This window comes from Colletotrichum jinshuiense, chromosome 4, assembly GCF_051148585.1.
Source record: "Colletotrichum jinshuiense chromosome 4, complete sequence".
NCBI classification, from domain to species: domain Eukaryota; kingdom Fungi; phylum Ascomycota; class Sordariomycetes; order Glomerellales; family Glomerellaceae; genus Colletotrichum; species Colletotrichum jinshuiense.
The window spans coordinates 4890468-4908114 of NC_139311.1; the positions used below are offsets into that span (position 1 = coordinate 4890468).

Genomic DNA, 17647 nt, shown 5'->3' on the forward strand with positions numbered 1-17647 from the left:
TGATTTTGTGTTTATGGTTGAAAGTAAATTGTACCCGCGTTGAACTGTTTGCCACTTCCGGTGTTGATGTTTTGGTTGCCGTCACCTGTATGGGTGTACTGATGTCCGGCCCCATTGTTGACAATCCTGTGCCCGAGAGCGTGTGTCGGATCAATGTCATCAGAATGGGAGCGCTTCGGCCTGTCGGTCTGAGTATACCGATGTAGGAGTGCTTTTGTAGCAGATGCCGCTGTAGCTGCCGCGTAAGGCTGCCATTTTTTGTTCTTATGACTGTCCGCATAGTCACAGACTCCTTTGATAAGAATGCACGGAATCTGATCCCAAACACCAGCCCCCTCCATCTCAAACGCCATGACGCCAAGCTCTCTAGCAATCCGATCGCGATGCTCGCCTGACTTCATGACAGTATCGCCTGATGCAACATCTCCGATGAAGATCCTAGAGCTCTGCATCCTGGAAACATCTAAGCGGTTTCTCTTCACTGTATGTTCGTGATCGCATTGAAGTTCCTCGCAAGACGCTTTAGTAGCAACATCACAGGCCCCAGAGTTTCCGCATCCGCAGCCAGAGCCCGTGTTTTGGTGGAGGTGGAGATAATTCGGCTCAAACAGTAGGTCTTCTGTTACCGCAGGACGAGCATAGTCTGTTTCATAGCCCGAATCTAGAGCATTATTTTGGATATCCGCTAGAACATCGCTGACTTTGCGCATAAGTTGAGCGCGGCCGCGTTGCGTCTGACATACAGCTAGTAGAGAGCGAATTTCTTGGTTCGGGCGGCCCAGGTTGTCGTCAATCGTATCCTTCCGCGCGAATTTACCGGGATATTGCCGGCCGAGGTCGTACTGGATAATGGCCTTGCTAATAATAACGTCCCCGAGAACCAATTCAACCCCATTGCTTGGGGCAGGCACTCCGCCGCAGATACCAGTGATGAATGCGAGCTTAACCTGCGTATAGCTGGATCGAAGGGCAGTAACTGCACCTGCTGCGCTCACTTTTCCCATGCTGGAAAGCAGCGCTAAAACGACGTTGTGGCTTCCTATGCGTCCGGTCGTGTATGTGTTGGGGTCTCTGGCTGCCTTCCCGAGTTGGTCGCCATCCTCGTCCCAGAATTCGTCAAATGCTAATGCAACAGCATCGTACTCGAGGGGTAACGCGCAAACCACCGCGATCTCAAAATCCTCGCGGCTCTGCGGTCGGGGGTGGCTAGCCATTGGGTGTCGCTAGTTAGAGGAACTTGAAGTGAAAACGGCAGAATGGGGCGGATGATGTCTCTCACGACTCGAGTGGCAGCCCTCTCTACTCAAAACGACCGTACATTCGTTACATACCGGTACATTTGGCTATGGAGGAAAGTATATCCGAAAGCTGATCGCATAGGTTGATAATGTTGATTGCGAACTACTGTGCCCCTCGCCTGCATATGCAGGTCAGCACATGCCCACATTTCCAAAACTAGATCACCAATAATCGTCAAGTTTAGTGTTTTCAGCTGACGATGGATGCGATATATAGGTACAATCCCGTTCCAAAGGCTGCGGATTCTCCCCCCACCTGATTGAATATGCCAGCAACTTCGTACTTCTTTATCACAGAAGACTATGGCGTATGTTCGCAACACTTTCTTTTTAGACCACCAATAGACAGGAGTTTCCCGAAAGCCAGCATAAAATGGCCACCGGGATTCAGTTCAGCAATTCAAGCAACGGTAGTCAATATAATGTCAGCTCAGGAACCCAGAACAACAATTCTGGCTCTGGCAGTCAATACAATGCACAGTCCATCACCTTCCGTAAGCTGCCGAAACCCATTCAAGGTCCGCTACTAACGCCAGTCGCAGTCCAAGGGGCTGAAAGCGACACAACCCTGCTAGCCGATTTACGGGTCACCGACCCGCGCGACGATAAGGTCCGCATCGAGCGCACGAAAGGTGGCCTACTGCGGGACTCATACTGCTGGATACTCGACCATGACAACTTGATACATTGGAGAGGCGACGCGCAAGGTCGGCTGCTTTGGATAAAGGGTGACCCTGGCAAAGGCAAGACGATGCTCCTGTGCGGCATCATTGATGAGCTGGAAAAGCAGGGATCCGAGCTCGTCTACTTCTTTTGCCAGGCTACAGATGCGCGTCTTAACACGGCGACTGCTGTTCTTCGTGGTCTACTCTACTTGTTGCTTTGCCAGAGGCCTAATCTCATTGGTGCAATACGTGAGAAACACAAACACGCAGGGAAGCAACTATTTGAAGATGCCAATAGCTGGGATTTCCTTTGCATGACGCTCACTGGATTGCTCCACGACGATACCCTTGAGAGTGTTGTTCTGGTTATCGACGCACTAGACGAATGCACAACAGGCCTTGACCAGCTCCTTGACTTCATAGTCCAGTTGTCTTCGTCCCAGACCAAGGTCATTGTTTCTAGTCGCAACTGGTCAAGCATCGAAACTGCCATGGAGGGTGCTGTGCAGAAAATTCCTATTTGCTTAGAGCTGAACGAACAGGCAATCTCAGGCGCTGTAGCCAACTACATTCGCTACAAAGTAGACCAGCTGACACACCAAAAGAAGTATGACGATGCAACACGGGAGGAAGTTAGCGCCTACTTAACAGCAACAGCAGACAACACTTTCCTCTGGGTGGCTTTGGTTTCTCAACAACTTGCAGATCATAAAATCTCAAGAAGACACACACGGATGAAACTAAAAGAGTTCCCACCGGGACTAGATGCGCTCTATAAAAAAATGTTGGACAAGGTTTGGGGATCTATTGACGCCGATCTGTGCAAGAAAGTCCTGGCATTTATGTCAATTGTCTATCGTCCTGTCGACTTAATAGAACTGGCATCTCTTGTAGAGTCGCTGGAATGCTTCCTCGAGGATACAGACTCCTTGGAGGAAATTGTAAGAGAGTGCGGCTCCCTTCTAACTGTAAGGGGCGGCATTGTCTACTTCGTCCATCAGTCAGCAAAAGACTTTTTGTTACAGAACGCTCTCGATAGAATCATGCCTTCGGGAATTAAACACGAGCACAGTTTGCTCCTGTCGAAATCTTTACGGCTCATGTCAAACACCCTTAGACGCAACATATACAATCTCGAAGACCCTGGAGCATCTGTCGATGACTCCTGCGTTCCTGTTCCAAACCCACTAGCGCCAGCACGATACTCATGTATCTACTGGATCGAGCATCTTGTCAGTGGAGAGCCGACTGGCGAGCAGTGGCACAGTCAAGTCTACAACTTCTTGGCATCGCACTATCTCCACTGGTTAGAGGCCCTGAGCCTACTGCGAAGTATACCCGAAGGGCTAGGACGCATGTTCAAACTACTGAGGGCCGTTCAGGTATTGACCTAGTCGCAAATGAAGGCTGATTAGAGTAATAACCGTAGTCAGGTGTCCGAGGGATCCTCTCCGCTGGATCACTTAGTCTATGATGCGCTGCGTTTCATGAGGTATCATTATGTGGGAATCGAAATTAGCCCCCTTCAAGTTTACTCCTCGGCACTCATATTCAGTCCAACGGACAGCACTGTGAGGAGGCTGTTTATTCAACGCGAATTGGTGAAGTGGATAGTGACGAAACCGATAGTGGGCAACCGATGGAGTCCATGCTTACAAACGCTTGAAGGTCATAAGGGTGTAATCAAATCCTTGGCCTTTTCAGCCGACGGGTCGACACTCGCATCAGCATCAGTCGACAAAACTATCAAGGTGTGGGATACGATGACTGGCCAATGCCTAAGAACGCTCAAGGGTCATATGAAACCCGTCAAGTCAGTGGCCTTCTCTCGCAACAAAGACATACTCGCCTCGGCATCGGAAGATGGCCTCGTCAAGTTATGGAACACGACAAAGGGCCACTGCCTAAAGACATACCAAGGGTATGATGGGTGGGTTATGGCAGTGACACTATCTCAAGACGACACCAAAGTCGCGTTGGCGTCTGATCGTCGAACCCTCGAGCTCTGGGACACAACTACAGACCAGTACACGCAATATTTTGAGGGATCTTCAGCCGGTCGGACAGTATACTCAATGGCTTTCTCAGCCAACGGTACTCGTCTTGCAATGGCCACAACCAGCAGAGAGATAATCCTCTTTGATACATTTACGGGTTTGCTTATCAAAAAAATCATTTTTCCCCGTGACTACAATAGATCGCCTACTGGCTATGTTCAATCGATGGCTTTCTCCGGCGACGGCACACATATTGTCACTGGGTCCTTTGATGGCATCATTAGGGTCTGGAATACAGCGACAGGCCAGTGTCTTTGGGCAGCCAAAAACAAGAGCTGCAAGTTTGTGACATTCTCACACAACGGCACTCAGATCACATCCACCGATTGGTATTCCCTGACTATCAAGATATGGGATGCAACGACAGGTGTCATTATATATAAGCTAGAGAGCCACGGTTCCCCGGCTTCGTCGATGGCCTTTTCAGGCGATGACACCCAGTTCGCATCTGCGTCACCCGACCGAACTGTAAAGCTTTGGGATCTTACTGCACAACATGGCACCCAGCCAATCAGCCCCAAGGCCACAATCTCAGTTGCCCAGCTGACGCTTACTTCGTCCCAGGACAAATCAGCCAGGGAAAATCTCATGGGTCCTCACGAAAGCCAACCTCGAGTATCATCAAATCTTGGACACGGTAAGACGGTGTGCTTCTGATTCAACATATTGTAGATAGAGTTACTGACAGGCTGACGATGGCTTAGCGGACGATCAGTTGAATGACGACAAAGGCATGGGAATACATGAATTCCACAATACATATGCGAAATCAGTAGCATTTTCAGTCACCGGCGAACAGCTCGCATCCATGTCGAGCGACGAAGTCAAACTTTGGGATGCCAAGACCGGGAGACTCTTACAATCGTTCCCGGTTAATGGCTACAGTAACTACGCAGTGGCCTTTTCTGGCTGTAAACTTCTCTTTGCGCGAGCAAATGGTAAAAATGCCGAGATCTTTGATGTATCTACGAGTTTGCGTCTACACGTGCTAGAGGGACATAACTACGATCCTAGAGCACTGGCTTTCTCCCCAGACGGGACCACGCTCGCAACAACTTCGCATGATGAAACCGTCAGGCTCTGGGATACCTCTACGGGTTGTTGCAAGGTGGTATTCGGTATAGGCCAGGGGCTTTCATATCTAAAATTCTCGGAAACAGGGTCACACCTTGAGACTAAAATTGGTGCCATTGATCTGGATATACAGATGCCTGTAACCGCGACGTCATTGGCATCGTTGACACCAACACTTGGGCCATTGAATCTCCGAGGTTACACAGTTAAAAGAAGGGGTCAATGGATTAAGAAGAACAGACAAGTCATACTTTGGCTGCCTTCGGAATATCGAACGTCGACATTTGATGTAAATGGGTCGGCAATAGCCTTGGCTTGCTATTCAGGTCGGATTGTGCTCTTGCGATTCTCTCAAGTTGTATCTAGCTTGTAATGTTCAGTTTCCTTGTTCTAAAACAACCCCAGGGGCATGATCGACTCGAGATATTGCACACGGTATTTGCACTAGAAATGCTCCGGCTGATTCAAAAATGGTACGCGGATGCGGTTCCTCGTAAGTCAACTAGTACGTACTCTCCGCAATCACCAGCGAATTTCCCATGATTACACCCGATTCTATTGCCCTATGCCACAGTCTCTTTCGTACCTTGAGGCTATACCGTCAATATGGGGACTTTATGTAGGCCCATAACAGGAGCCATCCAGGGTATGTGGCGCGATAGGCAAGTCGTTGCGATGCTTAGCTAGGCTTTATTCGCCGACGACGGAGACCAGAAACATCAGATACTATATAGTGGCCAATTATCACTAGGCTCCACGACGGTTGACATGCCCAATTGACTACAGAGATCTATCTGGGCGTCAAGCGTTTTGATAATTCATGGTAACCGAGAATGGCCCCAACCTCAGCAAGCAAGTTGACAGCATCTTTGCCCTGGTGCCGCTATCCCAGGGCAGCAACACCTAAGAAATACGCGACCGGTGTAGAAATTTGAAAGCCAAATCATCCTAGTATTGAGAGCCTGGAAGGAATCGCCAAAGTCGCAAGCAAAATGTGAGAGAACAGCGTATAATACACAACCCGAATCCGACATCGTATCCACACAACCTGGCTTTCCAGAGCATCGTTTTAAAAAGAAATACTCGCATTGCCCCCTTCCCTGCCGCCGCCTCTACCCCATTCTCCATGGGACATTTTTCCAGAAAAGGCAACTTGTCTCTATGGTTGCTCATGTGAGTGAACCTGAAGGCTACTTTGTCACAGTGCTCTTATGATACGGGGTTCTTGCGAGGACGGCCACGGCCACGCTTCTTGGGAGGCTCCCCGTCGGTGTCGGTCTGCTCCGTGGCGGCCAACTCTGCCGTATTCGAAGCAATCACTTCATCGGCCGCCTTGTCAGCTTGCGACTCCTCGAACTCGTCACGTTTTTGCTTTCGGCCGGGTCTGGCTTTCTTCTCAACAGTCCCCTTTGGAGCGTCCTCGACCTCCGAAAGAGTATCCTTGCGAGGGCGGCCACGGCCTCTCTTTACGGGCACAGCGATAGCCTTGATATGCTTGTCGCGTCCGCCCTTGGATTTCCAGTAATTTTCAACGTGATGACGGGCATACTGTTCCACTTGGCTCTCGGGCTCCCAAGAACGATCGGGTGATCCGATCCAGTAGACAAGCAGGTGAATAGTGCCATTGGGCTTCTGCTTGTGCTTCTCAACTCTGAGCACGTGCCAAAGGTCTTTGTCTGCCATGGCGCCAAGGCGGCCGCCCTTGACGCTATCCCAGTATTCAAAAAGTGCTTCTTCCGCATCCTCTTGGATGTTTTGCTCCGGCTCCCAGGTGGATTCATCATGCTTCCAGCTGATTTGCATCTGGAAGAGTGTCTTGTCAAGGGGATCACGACGATGTCCGGTGATCTTGTCGAGCACGAAAATGCCACTTTTAGGGTCATCCATTACCACGTCTTCGTCGGCCGCGGCTACGACAGTGTCGGAGGGCCCGGCAGCCTGGACGGTGTCTGCGTTGTCGCTGGCAGTTGCAACATTGATTTCGGCGTCGTCTGAAGCCGGGGTAGCTTCAGCAGCCGGCGATGCGACTGTGCCATGTTATTATTGATCTCCGTCTGGCCAGGGAAGAAGAGCCATACCTTGAACCGCCTCCTTCACGGGGCTTTTGGCGCGAACCTCCTCTGCCGCGACTTCCGCCTCAAACTGGTTACCAAGCTGGAGGGTGGTGTCGTTGACCTCAGGAGTGCCGTTGGCCCTCTCGACTTCGCTATCGACATCCTTTTCCACATCCTTCTCCGTCCCCTTTTCGGCTTCCTTCTCAGCCTCCTTTTCGTCCTCCTTTTCGGTCTCCTTTTCAGTCTCCTTTTCAGCTTCTTTCTCGGCTTCTTTCTCGGTTTCCTTTTCGGCTACTTTCTCCGATTTCTTCTCGGTTTCCTTCTCAGTTTCCTTCTCGGTTACTTTCTCTGTTCCCTTCTCAATCTCCTTGCCTGCCTCCTCCTTATCGGTGGGGACGGGCGTCTCCTCAGCCTCGGGCTCTCTGCTGCGCTTGCGGCTCACAATCGTCTGTTCGAATGTCGAAGTAACCGTAGTGGTGCCGGTTCGTTGTCCAGTAATATTATTGACAGCACTGTGAAACGTGTTGCGGATAGAGGAGGTAATTCTTCCAGACCGCGGCGCACTGGATTCCGGGGTAGATGCGCCCGTTTCCGCCTCAGGGGCTCCCGTTACCGCAGCTGACGTCGTAGGCGACTCAGGCTCGGCAGACTCGGCAGACTCGGCAGGCTGCGCAGCAGCAGCGGGAGAAATGGTGTCGGCGGGGGTGCTGCGATCTGCTGCGTTCAGGTCGTCGCCGGTGGCGTCGCCGAAAGCCTTGCGCGTCGGAGAGCTCACGGAGATGTGCGGGGAGGTTCGTTCGGAGGGCGGCGAGTGGGATCGCGAAGCGTCGGATAGAGGTGTTCCGGTGGCGGCGAGGTTCTTGAGGCGCTTGTTGGGGTGCGGCGACTGCGAGCCGGAAGGTTTGGCGGGGGAGGACAGGAAGCCGCCGAGGGCGCTGTTCTTCAGGGTGACCTGCTGCTTCTTGACCGACTGGGTGCCGTTCGGCGGCGCGGGCGATTCGTTCAACCGGGCCATGATGGCTGGGTTTGTGTCTGTAGAGTTGGTGGGCGAGACGTTTGCGCTCTCGGATGTCATGGGAATTGGGAGGCTTGCGCCAGTCGAGTTCACGAAATCTCCAATCGGGACGCTGACAAAAAAATCCAATCGATTCCGCGAGGGATAAACGGGTTTTTACGCGGTCAATTGGGCAGGTTTGGAGGCTGCGACGCGATGCGACGGACGGATGGACTGACTCGGGGCTTTATGTGGACGTGAGGCGCGGGAGGTGTGAAGAAGACCTAGATGCAGACCAAGGTCAGCTTGGGTTAGGTTGCGGGAGGAGCTTTGGCCTCTCTAGTGCTGCAGGGTCGCTGCTGTAGTCGGAACTGCTAACGTAAGTCAAGGAACGCGACACGAGGCGACGTGGGGTGGGGGTGGGTTGCGTTGTTTATGTAAGGTCGCCGTTTCCGTTGGTGCCCATCCTCATTGGCTCGCTTGGGTGTTCAACGGGACCACTTGTGCACGTGACCTTCCTGGGTCCATTGTGTTGCATTCCCACTCTCCCGACGGCAGGGGACGGATGGGGACGGACGGGGACCAGCGGGGATGGTCTGAGGAACACGGCGGACATTGACATCGTAGAGGATTGAGCGGCACAGCAACTAGCCTTTCCAGGTTGGTCTCCTTCTCTGTAGGATTGCAACGGCTGCCGGCGCAGGCACAGACTAGTAACTAATATGGGACTGCCCGCCACGCCATTGCTCCGGCTTCCGCTTGCCCCCGCTGCGTGCTTTGGGTGCTCAGGTCATCAACGAGTTAGAGTAAGCTGCTTCGTTATGAGTGTTCAGTAAGGTCAGTGGTCACCATAAGATGCCCATTTTCTTAAATTTCAACGGCGTGGGTCCATCTTCTATATTGCCGCATTCCTGGAGAAGTGTAGTAAACCACCGCGAGGCTCCAAATGTTCCAACGCCTCTTGCCAGCTCCACCAGCGCTGTCAGCCTTAAGCCGCTTCATCATGACAACCATTGGCTGTATGTGAAGGGTAGACAGTACTTACTATGTTTGCATTCGACGGAAGCTTAATCCGCGGTTTTGAGCTTACCCCCTCTCTGCAATCTATGTAACCCTGCTCGGCATCCATCCCAGAGTGTCTGGCGCCCCTAGCCAGATAGTTTGACATAAAAGCATCCAGAGCCCGCAATCGCGACGTCTCAGTCTTTTCCAAGCACAACAGTACCTATTAAACAAGGTGTGTTTTCTCCGGCGCCGCTTTGCATCTGCCAGCCTTGTACACACAATACATTCTTTGCCCTGCTCTTGCCCTCTAGCCTGAAAATGTCTTTCCACAAAGAACTGACTTTCTCGACCTATTAAACAATCTGATTACCTGCGCGGTGTAAATTGTGCCACGGAGTTAACAGAAATAGGAACATATGCAACGGTGGCGGCCAATAAACACGTTACAGAGTCGCAGGTGTCAGCTTGTGGCGTGCTGCGCCATGAGCTCATGACTCTGATGGTTGGCCAAAACACGAGAGCCTGCTTCGTTGTAGGTCTTGGCTACATTCAGCTTTTCTCAGGCCCCCTCCAGGGTCAACTGGTTTCCATCCCCTATGGTTGGTGACCTTCCAGGTGTCTTTTTAAAGTGCACTCGAAATGTTTCTAAACTTGTACCCTGTTCCATTAGGAATGCAAACCACCGCCTCAAATATGAGCACCTGCAAGGCTGCAGGGGTAGTTGCTCGCTTCCAGAGCCTCAGTCACACAGCCGATTTGATTGCACCAGTGACCCAACCAACAGGGCTGAGCAGGTTTCTGCCTGCCACCCATGTCTTTGTTGTCAGATTGTTATAAACAGGTGTGCCGAGCTGCAGCTTCTACGATATGAGAAATCCGGCGGTAAGTAAAACTACTATCTAGGATAATAGCAAAGTTGTAGCCGCAATTTGGATTGTCCATCCACCATTGGGCCTGTCGGATCGGAACACCCACGGAATCCTTCTACGCGAAACAAAAATGGGATCTAATCCCGATGCTCGACAAGGACTGTTGGAAGACAGGAGGCCTAATTGGTTGAATACAACTACCCGAAAGCCCGTACAAAGGCCCTTGACCCAGAATCAGATCACAAGAGCAAACGAAACAAGAACTGGTGAACTGCCCTTCAGTGACCACGAACGGCGGACGACGCCAGAGCGAGCACAAGTGCTAGAAAATGAAAATCGTCTCAGTGTCGTAAATTTCGTCTCCGAAGCACAACTAAACGGGCTCTCTCAACGTGAGCCGACTCACCCCGCCTTCTTGGAGAATACGACTGGAACTAGCGTTAGAAACAGTGCGGACAGTCCATTGAACATTGGCGAAACTGCAACCTGGAGACCTAAATGGCTCCACCCTGTCATTCTTGGAAGCTTCACTGCTCTGTTTCTTTTCTTCACGATATCACTCGCTGTTATGCTGTGGTATTCGCAACGAAACAACGGCCTTCTAAAGACGCAACAAAGCTTCGTCTACATATGGAGGTTTGGTCCAACGGCGAGTAAGACTACTTCACATTGGCCCCAGGCAGAGACATCAAATACTAACATATGAGCTAATTAGTCCTTACGATTGTGGCGATCTTTTGGGCACGAGTCGAGTTGCAAGCTATGATATACATGCCTTGGATTGCCTTGCGCTGGGGACGTTCCTTTGGGAAGTCGGGATATACAGTCGACTACACATCCATGATACCGCCTACCGTTCTTTTTCGGTCCTTTCAAAACCAGCATTACCTTGTGTTCCTAGCCGCTGTTACCTCAATCTTTCTTAAAGCCGAGATTGTCCTCGCCCCAGGTCTATACAGCCTTACGACTTTTAAAGGTGTGCAGAATCTCGATGTCCGCGTTCTGGACGAGTTTGACGCGGATAATGAGGTCGAATTCAATGATACGACAAGCATATATCCCGTGGCTAGAACATTGAAAAACTTTGACATGGTATATCCTTACGGTGTTACCGAAAGTGTTGCCTACCAAACGTTCCACAACGCCAACGATAGTAAAAGGGGAAACATTACTAATCTATTGACGGCAGTTGTTGACGGTTTCTTTTATGAAGTCGCCTGTTTGAAACTCGAAGACTATTCCATCGTGGAGCAGAAGCCCAACACCAGACTCAAAAAACCCGGTTACGTTAACATTACTATCGACCTTCACTTCGAAGGCTGCAATACGCCTGTTACTATTCCGAATGACGAAGTCATATGGCCCGACGACAGGGGCCACGCTACATACTGGGTATTCAACTCATTCCACCTTGTCAACAACATCATCCAGCCACAACGGCCCTGTCAGAACTTGCCACAGCAGAACCCTCAGTTCATTCAATTCGGCGCATATTTCAAGCCAACAGACAATGATTCGTCAATTCTGCAGGTGGAAAAAGCAGCTGCAGTCATTTGTTCCCCAAGTGTCTGGCTCTCAAAGGTGGAAGTCACTGATGACGGAATTAATCCAAACGTCACTGTGATACCAAACCAGCCAAAGAGGCCGGTGGCCGCGAACCCTTGGGGAATCTTCGAGCGATTGTCGCCAAATGTTGGGGGTCCTACTACGCGGGCGGGCCTCCCCCTCGTCAATGGACCAGTGGAGGCTTACATGACCTTCAGAGGTCTGAAGCCCGACCCTATAGACCTTGACATCTACACAAACGAAGTTTTTTACGACTCAGTCATGAACTTGACGGAAATTTACCGGTCGTTGATTGGCCACTACTTCTTCCGGCGGGAGGTGGACTTGCAGGAGTCTGGGTCCGGGTCGATTGTAACGAGCGCTGACAGGCTTGTCGTGAACAGGTGGGTTTGTCTATCAATGATGGCATTGTCCACGGCATCTGCTGTCCTTGTATCTTTTCTTTTGATCCGATACAATGGCCACACTGCCATCTGGCACCGAAACCCTGCGTCGATCATTGGGAATATGATTTTCTTTCGCGACCATCCAAATCTTGTCCGCGCCGTTGTTTCGCCTTCCAGTCATTTAAGATTCGATTGGGGTCGTTGCAACTACACTCCAATTGTGCTGAGAGTTTGGATACGAATGCTGTTCCTGCTCTTCGTCATCATCGTTGCCGTTGGTCTGGTGGTGTCCCTCCGGATATCTGAATCATCGAGCGGGCTCGCGTCGATTAATGACGATGGCTACATACGCCTGCTGTGGACTTCTTTACCAGCCCTTTTGGCACTTGGAATCTCCCTCTTCATCGGTTCTTGCGACAAGGCGTACAGAGATCTATCTACGCTGTTTCGACTGAAAGAGGATTCCTGTGGTGCCTTGGATCTAGACATCTCGATTTTGGACATGCTGGGTATTCGAGCCTTACATCAATCCGTACGTCAAAGATTATGGTCCATCACGTTGTCACAATCTCTCGCCATTGTCAGCGGTGTCTTGACAACCCTTGTTTCGGTTCTATTTACCGTCGATTTTATTCCAGATTCGGAACCAATTCAATTCCACCCAAAAACATGGTTCAACTCTGACAATCCTGTCATATATGATGCACTGCTCAAAGAAAGACGTTCTCTGGTCAATAATCTCTTTGTGTCACGCCTGGAAGGTAACCTCACCTACCCGAAGCATACTTTCGACGACCTCATGTTTCCTAATTTGGGCGGTACGGAAAATCTGGATCACTCACAAAACCTTTCTGTAAGGCTTAACACACCTGCTGCGAAGCTCCAACGTAGCTGTCACAAGCTGTTGGAGAACGAATACAGCATCTCCCTAAACGAATCCTTGTTAGGCCATGGCTATCTTCCTTACAAATATTACGAGCCCATGAGGTGTCCAAACGGAACGATGACTAATTACACCGCCGATATAAGGTTTTCGGTACCGGAAGATCACAACGGCAGTATTACTTTGGCATCTCCCTTCTTATCTCCATTCGATCTGATAAGTATCAATCAATTTTGCAACCTTGGTCTCAATAATACTTTTCTTGGTTTCAACACGTCGTTCTGGAGGTCAGAGCAGTACTTTTGGGCCACGTTTTCTACAGAGAAAATGGATTTCGAGTCTTCTACAGTCTGGAGATGCAACTACTCCTGGGTCGAGGTGGCGACTGAGGTCAACTTGGTTGTCGCCAATGGAGACCTCGTTATTGACCCCAAGCACCCTCCACGACCGGACTTGTCAACCATACGCCCATGGGACCCCCCATTTGACGTACCGCCACTCTTCCCTGAGCCTAGATTGGCTGGAGGGCAAAACAATCTTCATCCCGTGGTTTTTATGTTTGGTCAATCTCGCCTTTTTGAAGACAATGCTCGCTTCCATGTACTAATGAAACCATACGGACCCTTTACACCAGAAGTGTTTGAGGATTCAGGACAAGACGAGGCAATATTGAACGAACTGCATCATAACTACGCCTTTTTAGCGGCACAATTAGCAAACATTCAAAACCGCGTGGATATTGGGGGGGCTTCAGAAGCAAACGCCACCTTTTCTCGAGCCCGGCAGGAAGTAGATGCCGTTGTTGCGAACAATAGCCGGCGCCGACTCGTGCAGAATCCGAAAATCACTTACATCGTGGTCGGAATACTGGGAGCGGTTGTTGCTGTCAACATTTGGGCGCTGGTTTCGGTTGCCATCCGGCGTTTCCGCTCGGGGAGGCAGAGCTGGCTGCTCGACATGGACGTGAAGAATTTGGCGCCGGACGGCTTTCACAGTATTGCGGCCATGGCCAATCTACTGCACGACTCTAACGTATCGGACCACTTGCCCTCAAATACGGAGCTGCTGTCATCAGATGAACTCCACGGCCAGATGTCTGATCTCAACTTCCGACTCGGGTGGTTTCATAACGAGTCGAAACAAAAAAGAGTATATACTGTAGGAGTCACTGGGGATGATGATTTTACATTTGTCCACAAAAAAGAGGACTGGGATCAAAGCAGTTAAGCGAGGCAACAAACTGACGGGGGCTTGGAGGTTGGCCAGGAGGACGCTTCCGTTGTTGGGGTTTCATGGCTATTTCATTAAAGTTCAGCATATCATAGCGCAGTGTAGTGTCTATTCTTCAAGTCAGCAGCAATATAGCAAATAATGTACGATTTCCCCCCCCTCCTAAGACCCCTGGTTACAACGACAACTTTTCCCTCTAGCCTGATCTCTCTTGTTTTGTAAAACCGGGATTCCATACCACGTCACGTCGTCTTGAAGTCTCTTGAAAGTCTCTGCAAAACTTACCACTAACCAAGGCTAGAAGTAGGCCGAACTCTTAACAACGGTTCATCCGATGACGTTAGTATTGATAAGTGGGCTGGCATTCTCTAGGTCCATCCCATTTCATGAACAAACATGTGGGCGACAGTAATGAAATAGTCGAGAATGCGGGGAGTTGGCTGAGTGGACCCAAACAGTATCCGTACGGAGTCTGGAATCCGCTTTATGTTGTTCCCAGGTTCTTGAAGGCGGGAGTTTGGGAAATCACTTTGCAATTGCCGTCCACTCGCAGCAGCAGATGGGACTACACTACTCTACCTCATTGCGACGAAAACGTGGTCGCCGCGGAGCCAGTGGATAGTCCGGACGAGCATCAAAGGGCTCCCAAACCAATGGCATGCGGCACAGCCCTTTTGGCGGACACGCCTCTGAACCAAAATAGGCCAAAGGCAGTCCACCTGCTGCTGCGTCTCAGGAGCAGATCCCAGCAAGCCCACTCCCAGTGTCCCGCGTTTGCTGGCCGGGCCCCCGAATGATGGCGTCTCGGCGCAGACGGCCGGTGGGACAAGACGCACCGAGCCGTGGAAATTGGGGCGGTTGGGCGACTTGGAAGCAATCAGAACCCAGGATTAGTGGGGGCTCCCAGCCACTGAATTGTCAACCCAACATATGCGCCCTCGCAGCTGCAGGTAATCAAATGTGGTGCGATTTGAGTGGACACGAAATTGTTAGTGCTTCCCAGCCACTTGGAATCTCACCGCAGATAAATAAAAAAACAGAGGTAGTCGACCCTGAAAAGTCCGAGAGCACCCTTGGGACTTTTTAGGAATGTGTCTGTTCGCTAGTTTGACTTCTTGAACGGACGATTTTCTTGCGTGGGTGTTGCTTGCATTGCAGTTCATGAGTGAAACCTCAACGGCCGATTCCATCAACGTCCTTTGATTCAGAGCTCAAGCATTCTCTCATCGCCAAAATTCCCGCCAAACTCGACACCGAAAGGGACATCGACCCCGTCTCGTTTGCCATCATGGCCATGGGAATCCAGCAGCAGCAGCAGCACCAGGGGTCGCCGCCATTGTTCCCCGGCGACTTTGTGGAATACGGCCAGCAGTACGACACGAGCGACACTTCTCGCCAACCTCGAGAGGCAGCCCGAACCGCCCGGTACCGACGAACCCGCTCCCCCTCGCTCGACGACGATTCCCGCTTCACCACCGGCGGCGGCGGCGGTGAGGATCCGCGGACACCGAGTTCAGACGCTGCCCTGCATGACGCCGTGCTGGCGCAAGCGCCCCATCAACAGGTAATACACAATTAAAAAATAAATAAAGAAAACCTTGACCGAAACAAGCACCAACCACCACTGCGCCCCCCCGGTTGAAATTCTCAACGCAACCACTCACTCACTCCCTCTCTCACTCACCCACCACCACCCGCAACCCTCCCACTCACTCACTGAAGGCGTGTTATGAGACCGCCATAATCAAGCCCCCTCAACACTCATTCGCCACCGTCCGTTCTCATCAAAGCGCAATTGGCTGACATTTCAATCCCGCAATGCAGCAGAGAGTTGTCCCCACAGGTCAAAACGGTCGCGGCGGTCAACCGCGCGCCGCAGGCCCTCGGACCGGCCCCCCCTCCATGGCCAACGCATCTCAGAACCGCCGCTCGCAGCCACCGGCCGTGCAGTCGCAGCTCCCTCCCTACATGGGGGACAACCCCGACGAATGGAGCCCTGCAGCCAGAGAGGCGGGCGGCTACTCCCGCCGCCGCACAGAGCGCCACGCCCGCCGCCAGTCGTCCACCGGGAGCCGCGCGCCAGGAGCCTCGGAGCCCCCCTCGGCACCCCAAATGAGCGGCGGCGCCTCGCCTCGCGGTCCGTCCAACGGCAACGGCCCCGAGAGCCACTCCCCGCCTCGCGTCGCCCAGCAGCAGGCCCCGCCCAACCCCGGCGGGCTCCGCCCCCCCTCACCGCCCGGCGGCGGCCTCCTGGACCCCGGCGCGGACATCAACCGCATCAACAGCCCCAGCATCTCCAAGAGCGTCCTGGAGCCCCTCCAGCGCAAGATGTACGAGTACCACAACCTCATGGAGGAGGCGCAGGGCCAGATGGCGCAGTTCGACGAGGAGCTCCGCGCCCTGCAGGAGCGGCGGCGCCTGGCCGAGCAGCGCTTCATCGACGCCAAGACCAAGCACGACGAGTACGAGCGCCAGCACCTCGACGTCGAGAGGGCGCTGCGCGGGGACTTCCACCCGCCCCAGCCCCAGCCGCTGCCGCCTCAGCAGCAGCAGCAGCAGCAGCAGATGTACACGTCCAGCCCGCCGCGGACGGTGCCGAGGCCGGCTTCCAGCATCATGAGCTACGACGACCGGCCCATGAGCGGGCACAGCACGGGTCCCAGGAAGGGCAAGTTGCGGTTCAGCCTCTTTGGGAGGTAGATTGTGTGGGTGCTTGTTTTTATGGGCGACGCGGGGGCCGCAGAGATTGGCCCCCGCGGCTTTGTGTTAATATCTTTTATCTACCGGGTTATGTGGGACAATGAGGCCGCCATGTGCGGATGGCGGCAAATAATGACAAGACAAACGTAAAATATGGCATTTGAAAGATCGATTTAGACAGAATACTAAAGATCTATTTACATATACAGCACACACCATATGAATTTGCTTGTACTTTGAACGTTGTGTATGGCTCAGTGACGACGTCATTAAGTCCAAACATGTTGGAACTCACGGCGATGTGAGTAATTCTGTAACAACTGAGCCAAGCGTATGTCCTACCCTGCTGGCTGAATATGCACCTAACCCTCGCCAGCATGAAGTGTTTGTTGTTTTTACGTCAAATTTTAAGAAAGTCTTGACTTGGAAGATTGTGGTGATTGTCCTCATATAGGGGAAGTCAATGTCTTTGTGAAGACAAAGCAATGAAAAAAGGAGGGTATTCACAATCATACCTTTAAGTTGAATGTCTGCTCAAGATGTTCCACCTCTTCTTTACATTGCACTGCCTTCCGTCTGTCGACTGGATCCGGCAAGTCGGTGTGAGGAGTCAGGGCACGCGTGGATAGCGCTGCGAAATTTGTCTGCACGTTGCCGTCTCGACAGATGAGCCGAACCGGAAATCTGTATGTGAAGTCGGGGAGAGGTCGCTCTTTCCCTCAAGTGAAATTCCACTACGTGCCCCGCCGTTCGCTAAGAGCTCCCTCCTCTCTCTCTCTCCATCTTCAAACTTTCACCTGGCCTTCGCCTCGCCACTACAACCTCTTTTTCTTCTGTCCTCGGAGGATTTCTTTCATCGCCGAGCC

At 51.9% G+C, this 17647-nt stretch overlaps 4 protein-coding genes across 4 annotated transcripts; 2 read left to right on the forward strand and 2 right to left on the reverse strand.

The window, feature by feature from the left end:
- Window positions 1–11: 11 nt before the first annotated feature.
- EsH8_IV_001236 (uncharacterized protein) lies at window positions 12–1214 on the reverse strand (the record flags this gene model as incomplete). Its single annotated transcript, XM_083266126.1, has 1 exon — window positions 12–1214. One exon carries the CDS (start codon window positions 1212–1214, stop codon window positions 12–14), a length of 1203 nt encoding a protein of 400 aa, XP_083125021.1.
- A 457-nt stretch (window positions 1215–1671) lies between these two features.
- EsH8_IV_001237 (uncharacterized protein) lies at window positions 1672–4677 on the forward strand (the record flags this gene model as incomplete). The annotated part of the gene is made up of 2 exons (XM_083266127.1): window positions 1672–2544; window positions 3640–4677. The coding sequence occupies 2 exons, from the start codon at window positions 1672–1674 to the stop codon at window positions 4675–4677; spliced, it is 1911 nt and encodes a 636-aa protein (XP_083125022.1).
- Window positions 4678–6303: 1626 nt separating this feature from the next.
- Window positions 6304–8223, reverse strand: EsH8_IV_001238 (uncharacterized protein; the record flags this gene model as incomplete). The annotated part of the gene is made up of 2 exons (XM_083266128.1): window positions 6304–7121; window positions 7173–8223. The coding sequence occupies 2 exons, from the start codon at window positions 8221–8223 to the stop codon at window positions 6304–6306; spliced, it is 1869 nt and encodes a 622-aa protein (XP_083125023.1).
- A 7146-nt stretch (window positions 8224–15369) lies between these two features.
- EsH8_IV_001239 (uncharacterized protein) lies at window positions 15370–16781 on the forward strand (the record flags this gene model as incomplete). The annotated part of the gene is made up of 2 exons (XM_083266129.1): window positions 15370–15645; window positions 15906–16781. The coding sequence occupies 2 exons, from the start codon at window positions 15370–15372 to the stop codon at window positions 16779–16781; spliced, it is 1152 nt and encodes a 383-aa protein (XP_083125024.1).
- Between the last annotated feature and the right edge of the window lie 866 nt (window positions 16782–17647).